General features: G+C 33.6%; 1 protein-coding gene across 1 annotated transcript; it reads left to right on the top strand.

Moving 5' to 3' along the window:
- Positions 1 to 5,986: 5,986 nt before the first annotated feature.
- Positions 5,987 to 12,006, top strand: LOC139514689 (uncharacterized). Its single transcript, XM_071304197.1, has 3 exons — positions 5,987 to 10,712; positions 11,233 to 11,379; positions 11,712 to 12,006. Exons 1-3 carry the CDS (start codon positions 6,457 to 6,459, stop codon positions 11,890 to 11,892), a joined length of 4,584 nt encoding a protein of 1,527 aa, XP_071160298.1. The 5' UTR covers positions 5,987 to 6,456; the 3' UTR covers positions 11,893 to 12,006.
- The last annotated feature ends 240 nt before the right edge of the window (positions 12,007 to 12,246 follow it).

The following is a 12,246-nucleotide window of genomic DNA, read 5'->3' as shown; positions in this document are numbered from 1 at the left end:
AAGAGTCATTGTTTTTACCCTCTGTGTCTGTTCCGACCTCAAACGTGGTATTTATAAGTTAACAATAATTAAAAAAAAACAGATAAAATCAAAATCAGAATAGTGTTCTCCATTCAGGCTGGTTAATATGTGTACACAAAGCATGTTTTGATGTAAGTCTTTTGGTTTTTATGAGTGTAAAATGGATAAAAATCAAATAATTACAATTGTTTATTAGTCTACATACCAGGGGCCACTATCATGAAACCCTATCTTAAGTTGTATTTAAGAGAAAACTTACGAACGCTGCACGAGAAAGTTACGATGGTGCTAAAGAGCGTATCCCCACATCCCTCGTGTGTTTCTTCTAACAATTTCACAGCTAATTATTGACAGTAAGAATGACCCCTAGCTTCTTCCTTATCGGTTTTTTTCTGATGACGTTCCTTACTTTTGTGCTTTATATATATACATGCCAATGTTTCGTAAAATACGCAGAAAGTCCGGACATTTTTCAAAAAACCATGATAAATCCGTATCAATATCTCGATAAATGAAATAAACTTTGGAAACTGCTGAACACAAATTAATAAACGCTTTAAAAGACGAAATATTCATTAAACTTAAAAATTAAAATTAAAAAGTGTGAAATGGTATTTTGCCAAGTTTTGGTCTTTTTAGTCTTCAAAAAAGTAAAACCACAAAAATACTCAAACTCTGAGGAAAGTTCAACACCATCTCCATTAAATGAATTAGGTTCCCCTAAAATAGCAGTTATTAGACGCATAGACAGTAAACTTTTTGTTTATTTTCTTTGTCTGTTATTCTTTTTATTTATTTCACTGAATACAAATAATCAATTAGTTGTATTAGGGTCTGTGTTGCATTGTTTGTCAAATTATCGTTTACATGGTTTAGTTCAGCGACAATTACAAATTTGAAATTGATTGATTTGTTCTAGATGTGATAAAGTACATTAAAAGAGTACTGCATGAAACTATCCTTTTTTGAATGATTAAGTTGTCATGTGTTCTATTTTATTAACAAACAAACCAAGCCTGCAGTTCTGAACGTAAAATTGTATTTAACTTAAAAAAATATAACTGCTAAAAATAGAACTTGTGACGTGCATATATGACAAAGGAAACCCCCTCAACTGTTATCAAAGTTCAATGGGTAAAATAGAATAATAAATGCACTCAACTAGTGTATTCGTAAACAATTACACAGAAATAATAATCAATAAATACATATGTGAGTTGGAATACTACTCAATTGAACAATAAGTGATTTACTGTTTGGTAGATACTTTTCAAATGAATTAAAGCACAAACAATACTTAAAGATCTTCAACAAAATATCGTATAGTGAGCAATCTCAAAACGACTGACCCTTTTGGTGCATGTCAATTATCATTTGTATTATCATTCATCATGATCATCCATGACATTTTATTACAGCACAGGAAACCAATGATATTTTAAAACTAGTACACGCCGCTAATATAAACAATGATACAACTTTTATAAAAGTACAGAGTTCTTATTTCTTCCACGTTGCACGTATTTTATCTAACAAAAGGCAATAGCCAACATTATCTTTATACAACAGTAAAAATTTTGACGGGACGTATTATGGTATCCGTCTGTCCGTCGTAAACATGGTACAGCATAATATCCAAATTTCATTGAACTGAACATGGTTCTTTTTTCAGTTATTATGGTCAAACAATCTGTTTAATTTTTGGTGAACTTTTTGAGTTACAGGACTTTGTAACAAAAACAGGTTTTTTTCCACAGTTCGCGCTGTATCTCAAATACGATTTATGGCTGTTGCTTAAAAATTAACACACTTCTTAGTTATATATATTAATCTGAAGATCTGTATATACTTTTTGAGGATGATTTAAAATTTGATTTTTAGAGTTACTGAGTTTATGACAAAAAGAGGAGGTTTTCACATGTCACGCCGTATCTCAGAAACTATTTATAATTATTGCATAAAACTTCACATACTTTTTAGTTAGATAATTTTTAAGATCTGTATACTTTTGCGTGATGATTCTTTAATTCATTTTTGAGTTCGTGAATTTTTATTGAGCTTCAATTTGGGGATCATATAAAACATGTTGTGATATACAAACTTCCTATTGAGCAAGAATAATGAATGAGTCAAGATATACTTAGCATACTTCCTGTACAACTCCCGTGTTATTTTAACATAATGTATTATGTGTTTTCATAAGACGGGCGTATCATGCGCTCGTGGCGCAGCTGTTTATTTTGTTCTCTATATTTTTTATAAATATATTAGAGAAATGACAAAATGAAAGCAAATACAATGCAATTTCCAATATAATCAATATATCTAAATGGCATAAATCTTTTAATTAAAAGAATAGTTGATATGCACTGATTTTCGAACGTGTCCATACGATATCAGTTTTATAGAAAGTTGTCAAGAATTGTCATTTGTACACTTGAAAAATGTAATTAACCAGAAGGACCGGAAGGACAGGCAGAGGAATGGACGTGCGATATTTTATGTACGCGCTATATGGTGAAAAAAATTATATATATAGTTATTGACCAATAAAATTACGCTATGAGAGAAGGATTTTAATCGCAACTAATCCAATCGTTTTTCCAAATCAAAAAATTTAAAGTTATAGTTTCATTGTTAGGACAAAAGCATTCTTTAGCAAATTGAAGATTCTCCTTTATAAGATTTTGCTTTTGTTTTCTGACCACATAAAACAGAAGATGTGGTATAATTGCCAATGAGATCTAGACAGCTCGCAACAAGAGACGAACATGACACAGAAATTAATAACTATAGGTCACCGTACGGTCTTCAACAATGCAAAGCAAAGCCCATATCGCATAGTCAGCTATGAAAGGTCTTGAATATGACAATGAAAAACAATTCAAACGATAAAAGTAACGGCCTAATTTATGTGCTGCAATTTATGTACAAAAAAAGAAGTTCCGTTTGCAGGATAATACTGAGTTCATTTTTTGTCCAAAACGACATCGTGTCAGTCTTTTGTTTCTAATTTTCCTTCTCAATTTGTGAAATAACATACTGATATTTTGTTATCATTATTCAATATATTTGTTTCATTATTTTCTTTTATTTTGGAGGGTGAGGGGGCAGTGTACGTAGTAAATGAATATCCTGACCTGCCCATTGAAAAAACTATCATGAGGTCAAAGAGTCGTCCGCTAAGTATGCAAGGGAATGTTCAGTTTAAGAGAATTGCTGGATAACATTAATCACATGCCTGGTCAGTTGAAAAGAACTAAAACTGTCTAATAAAATGTAATGAGAAGAATGTTCATGATGTTTTTGTACATTCACTTGCATTAGAAGTGGCTTTTATAAGAAAAGGAAAAAAAGGAAAAAAAGAAAATGTGGTACCGGTATGATTGCCAATGAGACATCTCTACACAAGATACCAAATGGGACAGAAATTAACAACTATAGGCAAAACCAAGCCTATAACGCACAGTAAACTATAAAAGGCCCCGAAATGACAAATGTAAAACAATTCATACAAGAAAACTAACTGCCTAATTTATGTACCAAAAAGTGAACGAAAAACAAATACATGTATGTAACACAACAACAAATGATAACCACTGATTTACAGGCTCCTGGCTTGGGACAGGCACATACATACAAAATGTGCCGGGGTTAAACATGTCAACGGGATCCCAACCCTCCTTGTTCGCTTTCATAGCTTGATATTGTAATAATTGGCCACTTGCTCCCCCAGAGCACTTGAGTACTTTAGAACATTTCCAGTTTTTGGTGAGGTTGAACATTACAAATTCTTCAATTTTTTATGTATATTATTTGCCTTCTCGTGTTTGGTCTTTTGTCATCGTATTGTCCGGCTTTTTTTCGACTGCCGTGTTTTAAAAAAAAAGGTAGCAGTCGTAGGGTAGGGTATATTATAATTAATAAATTTCTAAAAGAAGGCAGAATATGTCTGTCATATGTGCAATAATATTAATAGGGTCTTGTATATTGAAATGCTTAATTTATGGGGGTGGGGTGGGGGTAATATTCTTACAATGTAAATTCATATATCATCTTGACATGTGATAACTTTACGTGGTATCATATATGAAGTTTGAGGGAAAAGCATAATATGTTAAAAAAAAACTGTTTAAGGCTTAGGAAGTCTTCGATTTATAAAATAAATTTTATGATCTTAATATCTTTTAACTATAAGACGTTATAAGAATAGGAAAATGACCTCAATTCTAGACAAACATAACGAACTAATGAGAGAAGATTTATAACCCTTATGTGTAATTCAAAAAGTATGTGTATTCTTAGACTACTTATTTGTGAACCTTTAAAGGTAAATACTATACCATAATTGATTATATAAGAAAAGAATGAATAAATGTGTGGTCGTCACGATAATTGTATACCTTTTTATGGTATCTTTGGCGCATATAAATTTTAAGCTAAATATGGGGTGAAAAATTAGTAATTCGTTAGTGCTAAGCCTATAAATATACTAGTATCAATGATTTCTATAGTCTTACACTATGATACACAAATTCTTGCTGGTGCATAAAAATTGTTGAACGTTCACACAATCCAGTGTTTATAGTAAAATCAGTTTTCAATAACAAGTAAGTCTTGGTATATATATATATATATTTACATGTTTGTATTTCATGTTGGAGGTAATTATAAATTTATCAACATGCCAAATGTGTATTGTACTTACAAAATAAAGATATATTAAAATCATCTGCCTATAAAGGAGTAGGTTCAGTAAGACCCCTTTTTGGCCCCAAAATATAGCAGTTTTTGAAAATTGTGAAAATGTAATCTTTAAGCTATATTTTGGAAAGAAAAATGCTTCTGCTACATAAATATGAGCTGTTTTTTTGGCAATACAATGCACAAATATCGCGTTCTAGCATCATTAAGTTATGCTAAATAACTGAAATCTTCAAAAATTTTAGCATTTTGGTTAATTTTTAGACGGTTTCCGTCTAAAATGAAAGTGGACGCATTCGTGTTCATTCATAATATTGAAATATAAGTTGTATTTGATGATAATACAAAACATATATAAAGGTTGAGGATGAACACGGATGTGGCCACTGTCATTTTTGACAAAAAACATCTGAAAAGTGACGTTTTTTGGCATATTTGATAGAATTTTCATATTTAAGTTTGAATCAGAGCGTTTTAAATGACTAAATCAGTTAAAATCTTTCACATCAACTAATCGAATCAATTGAAATAGACACTTAAGTGTTTATTAAAAGTGTCCAAAAACATTCGTTAGATGAACCTGAAATTTGAGGCCAAAATCGGCACTTACCGGACCTACTCCTTTAAGAAGGTTTCTACACCAAGTGTAGTTTTGTTTTTAGAGGCGGATTTTTTAAAATAATGAATATCCTGGCCTTATAGCAAGTACGGAAATTAAATAAATATGCCCAAAGTAGAATGAAAATGAACATTTTTAAAAATTGCATGATAGAATATTGTGACTGCTTATTACAGTGTCCAAAGAATAACTAAATTATTACGTTAAATTCGGATACTCAAATGATTTTTTTAATAACTGTAAAAATCAAAATTTGTTATTAAGGTTTTTCACAAATATTTATTTTGACCCTTAGACAAAATTATCAAAATTTCAAAAAAAAAGGAACCGAACACATTATCAGAAAAAATTGGTTGGATATATAGCAGCTTGACAAACACTCATTTTCATCATTTAGAAGCTTCATATTTCAAGGGGTACAATCAAAATCACGTGATGGATATACACACACCGGAAGTTACAGTCGAATTCGCCGCTTGAAAGGTAAGTAGTTGCATTTTCTTGTTTATTTCAATTAAATTTTGATTAATAAGTTGGCACACCGAATGTCGGAAAGTATGTAGTTTTAAAATACACAAGTGTTTTTGCTAGAAAGCGTGCAGTTATTGCAAACACTTCGACACAGTTCCAAATTTTCGACGGATAACACACACACTCAATATTTTTTCAACGGATAACCGCACACTTTAAATATTTTTAATCAAAATTTCATAAAATTGTTTTCTTTATGATATGTTTGGCAAAAAAAATGCATGTCTCAATTCAACACCGCTACTATTGATTTATACAATAAATTTTTTTACGATAAACGCTTGGTTTATTGTCGAAAATCCAATTTTCAAAAATGATACCACACACACACAAAAAAACAACGGATAACACACACACATTATTTAAGCTAATCGCAAAGAACGTAAAAACAAACAATTATCATGACATGCAGTTCGTACTAAGTGGTTGTCTTCATGAGTTTATAGTCTAAACCATTCATTATTTAAGTTTATCTCGTATAAATAATGAATTTTTGGCTAGTATTTGCGGCAACATTTGTGCGACTTGTGATTGGATCATACCATGCTTTTACGATTTTTTTTTAAATTTTAGGACATACAATGACCAGAAAAAAATCAAAGCTTGATTTAAACAAAAAGAAAAGAAAGAGGGATAAATCAAAATCCACTGAGTCTGATGAGCTGCAAAGGTCTAATCTATCAGAACAAGGAAAATCCCCATCTACATCACCAAAGCGAAAAGAACTTAAAGTCACTGAAACAGGTGCTTCAGCTTGGTCACTTTTGGAAACCGCAACCTTATTTACAAACAGCAGAGCTCTTAACAAAACATGTACCAATGCCAACGAACTAACAATAAGTGAAAGCATCAGCAATCAATTAAGCGAGGAGAGAGAAAAAAATAACATCGACAATGAACTAACTTTAGATGAAGCTGAATGGAAGAAAGACATTGATGAAATGATTCAACTAGCACCGACGGTGTTACATAACCTTGCGTTGGAGGGTTTGGAAAAGACCATTCCACATTTTTTTAGGCAAGTAGCTTCGGGGGTATTTCCCCTCCATAACATAGCGTTTTTGCTATGGGTTGAAATGGTTCGATGGTATGATAATACAACATCAACAAACATGAGATATTTTGATCAAACGAAGAAATTTTGGAAGCTTGGCTGGAGAATTTTTGGAGGCAAATTTATAAGATTCATGACGGGTTACAAAAACATTTCCCAAATTTTAGATGGCGACACAACTAGGGGGTTATTTGCTCCTCATTTGTCGGACATTAATTTTGCAGTCCCAACCATCGATGTTCTGAGAGAATATAGTAATTATGGAAACGACAGTGCTAATCCAAAAACACCTGGAATATATCAAGATGTAATGAACACAGTGTCTCATGCATTACAAGGTACATCGGCATGTCTGACGTTTGACGGGAAAAAACTGAAGCAAGGACTTACTATGGACAGTGGAGATATCGATTTGCTGGGGTATGAGGAAGATGGCTGTACTCTCCAGGCTAAAAAAGGCGAACGATCAAAGCTAGTTTTCGAACTTAAACAAATGGCAGATAAGATAATTTTTCTCCAAGATTCGAATTCAGAACAACTAATAAAATCAAATTTGCTTACAGAACTTCAATTACTTTTAGAACATTTTCATGAAAAAATATCAAGAAATGCACAGCAGATAAGAGACATAAAAACAAAGAAGGAATACGCTAAAGCCAAATTTATTGAACGTGGAGGACAAGATTGGAGAAACGGAAAATTTGTGTATGTAATAAGTGCAATCCATGCCTTTTTATATGATATTAACTGTTTCCTGAAGAAGCATGAAACCGTTCTTCAACAAATTTGTGAGATACGATCTCAGCTACATTGCAGTGACCTGTATTCCTCTAGAAGTGAAATAAGCTTAGAAGGTTTTCCAAATTACGTACCATTGATAGAAAATTATACTACAGAAAACCCTCGTTTCATCAAACAAAGAACTGAAAAGTGGTTTGAACTCCGTAAGAAAGCAAAAGTTACAGGAAGTACTATTTACAAAGCTTTAGGTATGGACACTTTAAAGAAACAAAAGGAGTACTTCGACCATGTTATTTGTGGTGTCCCCGAGAAGTCTGCATCTGCAACTCAATTATCAAACATGAAATATGGAACAGAGAATGAAGTGAATGGAATAGCAACTTTGGTGTCTAGAATTATGCCGGTAGCATACCCACAATTGCAATATTTTGAAGAAGGGTGCTTTGAGATAAAAGATGAAAACAAACCGTTTATGGTTGTTTCGCCTGATGGAAGTCTTGGTAAAATATCCGATGAAAATCAAAACAGACATTCGGAAGTGGCTGTAGAAATCAAGTGTCCTGTGTCTGCAGTACACAAAGAGATTCCAGTTCGATATTATTTGCAGTGTTTGGCAGAGATGGAAGTGATAGATGTTTCCAAATTAGTATTTGTCAGTTGGACACCAACAACTAGTACTGCTTTTGAAATTCAACGAAACAAACCACTTTTCAAGAAATCTTTAGATATCGTAAGAGACATTTATTGCTGTGAAAACCCAAGGAAGCCGTCTAAGCTGTCTAGAGACATTTTAGACATGAAAAAGCAAATTGCAGATGAATGTAGGAAGGCGAAATTTATGGGAGAGTTCCTTTCAGCTTCAAACGTGGACATTCCTTCAACGACAAAGGTGTGTAATGTAGAAGATCAACAATATACTACAGAGACAAATGGCACAAACTTCAAATTGATAGCTAATGTTAGTGATCTGCTGACCAACCTGTGTGATATTGTCAATGAGTCGTACGAACTTCAACGACAAAAGGCATCTGAAGCAATCGTTTTCTTGTGCTGTGACCTGGACCGTAATTGGTCAAAAAATCCGTTTCGATGGGCTCCAGTTTGTTGGTTTCCAAAAGGATATTCGATTTCAACAGTAACTGTGAGAAAAGTGTTAGAACAGGTGCATACCGAATGTCATAAAGCTGGCATCCACATTCCGGCTGTCTCGTTCGATGGACAATGGCACAACATAGTAACGCGGTCTGTGTCAGGAAAACCACTTACGATCTATCAACTACAGAAAGATGTTTGGCAAGAAGCTGAAAGGACTTCGAAATCCGATATTATAAAAGTGCTTTCAAATCTTGGAAAAGCTTTTACATGGACGACATGGACGAAAGAAGAAGGGACAACGAGTTTATGTGAATATCCAGAGTACAGTAGAGTGACTAGTATTAAACGAGTACACAAATCTGTATGGCTACCAGAAGGTGAGAGGGTGCCATTTATTTCATTGGAAGCGTGGAATCGCATTCAGAAAAAGAACCCAAGTACACTGTCAGTTAATGATTCAGAAAGTGAAACTTCCATTCCTTCTACACTTCTCCTTGATCATGTTCCGATCGAAGTAATACAAAGAAACGAACACATGGCAAATGAAACGACTAATTCTGATGTTTTGTCTCATGTAACAACTGATAATGATTTAGCTGAAGAACTTCAATCGTGCAATGTTGAAAATGATGCCTGGAAAACTGAGATTCAACATATGCAGGAGTTGCAGGAAGTACCAATTCAGTCTGAGGATTTTGATCTTTCTCCAATATTCAGTAGCGAAAACACCGTAAATGATGGTGGCGAATCTCCAATGGAATCGGTAAACGACGATGTTATTAGTTCTATGATTAATACTGAAGAATCAGAACACATATTAGCTATGCTTCGAACCAACAAAAGCACAAACACTAAGAATCAATGGACAGATATCTCATCTGAAAATTTGTTGGAAAAATGCAGCACTGTGAAAGGTCTTTTATCTTTAAGAGACGTTGATCTGCGAATTATAGCTCGATACTTATCTAAAACACGTGGTGTGAAAATTCGGGAGTCGGATCGAAAAAATGCAAAAGTGGACCACATATCGGAACTGCTAGGACTGGACTTAAACAGTGTAGTTTTAAACAAAACAGACCAACACAGAAAACAGAAGAAGGTAAAATCTCTCAAAGATTTAACATTGAGTGCTCTCTCAACCAAAGTACCGAAACAAGTCCTGAATAAAACATTTGCAGAGTACATCTGGCCCGATCGTCTTGCTGTCTGGAAGTCCCAAATGTCTGTTCGGGAAGATGTTACAATAGGAGATTTACAGGAACAGCATTCTTGGTTTTATTATCCCGAGTTTAGTTCAGCTCGTGAACAACTTGAAGTTCGTTGCATAGACTCAACACATTTGTTAACGCGAGCACGTCGAAAATGTTGTAAAGGTGGAATAGAGAACTTAGATAATAAACCATGGATTAAAGTTGCTCTCCAGAAAACAACTTTTTTGTCACTGGCCATGGTGGAAGACGTCGCAGATCCAATGTCAGCTTCAATGGCTTTAACACATTTTAGTGAGGCAGTTGAAAATGAAATGCTAAAAAATGGTGATTTCAGAGCAGCATCACTTTGTAACGACATCAGATCATGGTGGAAAGCAGAAGATGATCCGGGAATACCCGCACTTCAAAGAATTAAAATGAGACTATCACTACGTAAACGACTATTGGCTGGAATTGATTTTGCGACCTTTCCACCAAAAGTGATGTATATAAAAGGATGGCCAGCTCAGTTATGGGAGGCACTTATTTCAAATATAGATGCCAAAACATTTTTATATAGCCTCTGTAAGAAAAACGCATATAATGTTAGAGCCTTTAGCAGTATGATGGGGGAAACATTTTTTGCTGAATTGACAAATCAAGACAAATCTGGACATGGCACTGTAACAGTTGATAACTTCAGCTTTTTCCTTGGTTGTGCAGTGGAGCAAATGCAAACTAGACTTGATTCTGAAAGGTAACTAAGAATAAATGTGATGTTGTTATTTGATGACAAATACATATGGCATAGAAACACTATGCGTTCATTTAATGCTATAGTATTTATATATATCACGGATCGATTCTGGGAAGTGGTTGGTTAGATCCTGACCACGTCACATCAAATACTTTTAATTGGTACATCATGCTTAACCATCACGCCCGTGGCATTTAGGAGTTAGATGATAGACTGGTTGGCTTGAAAACTATAAAAGTTTTCACCGTAGGGAGAAAAGTCTTTCTGAAAACTGTAATACTATGTGCTTCATTCGTTTCCATGTCACACTATACCCATCAGCTAGATATGGTTTTTTCTGCCAAACAAATATAATTCAAGCTTTACTAGTAGAACGAAAATATGTCCACGGCACTAAGAAATATCTATTTCTTGGTTTTTTTCGGTGATTAAACATATAACAGAGAAACTATTGAACTTATTTAAAAGATGTGTTCTCATTAAACTATTTTACTGACAGCAAATTATATCTCTCTTTCAGAACATTTGCATACAGAACATCAAGGAGCACCGTGTATAATGCAGTGCAGCAAAACCAAAGTAAAGTTGAAAATAAGGATGACGCAGATAGGACATTATTCAAAAGTGATGTTCCCGAAACAGAATTATCAGGCTCTATTGACCCACAGTAGGTTTATATAAAAGATTCGCTCTATTCAATACATTCAGTATATTATAGAGAAATTTATGAGGTAGCTATAAAACAAGGTTCAACCCAGCACTGTTTTTGTTATCTGCGTGTTATCCCTACATGGTGTGGTATTCTTTAATTTGTATTGTAGTCGCAAACTAGGAGTACCAACCATTGTCATAAGCCTAGTTTAATGTCGATTGAAAAAAGAAATCTCCGTCAACCAATGAAAAATCAAGATCTGTGCCTTATTATAATATAAAAATATACCCGCATATCATTTCTTTTCATTACATAGATAATTAAGATACAACAATATATACTTTCAGGGATCACTTTTTTGACAGTCAACAAAGGCGTCGGGCGACTGGGAAAAGAAAAGAGAAATATATTTCAACCAACAGAAATGCAATTCAGAAAGGTTCATTGGGTGTGAGATGGGAAAAAGCAAGACTTAATGAATCCAAAATTCTGCCGTCAAAGAAAATAAGTATTCCTGATTTGGACTGATAATATTTCAAAATTGAGTCCTATACATTGTGGTACATCACAGAGGTTGACATTTGTATTTCTATAATAAGTTGTATTATTTTTAATATTTTGAAAATAAAACCTCTTTTTTCATGTGGTATATTTTAATTTCTCTAATTCTTCGGCTTATCCCTTACTTATCCCTTTCCCAACCCATTGATTATCAAAATTTAATTAACGTGTGGTTCATTTGATCTCAGTACTTCATTGGTCGAAATTTAATTATGACGTCACATTTTCTTGCTTTCCATAGAATTTTCTTTTGTGACGTCATGTAAAAAGGCGACCATGCCTTATGACGTCACATATAAAGAACACAACTTTTTGCTGAAC

The sequence above is a fragment of the Mytilus edulis genome, chromosome 1 (genome assembly GCF_963676685.1).
Source record: "Mytilus edulis chromosome 1, xbMytEdul2.2, whole genome shotgun sequence".
NCBI lineage: Eukaryota > Metazoa > Mollusca > Bivalvia > Mytilida > Mytilidae > Mytilus > Mytilus edulis.
Note: the sequence above shows the minus strand (reverse complement) of the source record. Positions and strands in the feature narration are given on the sequence as shown.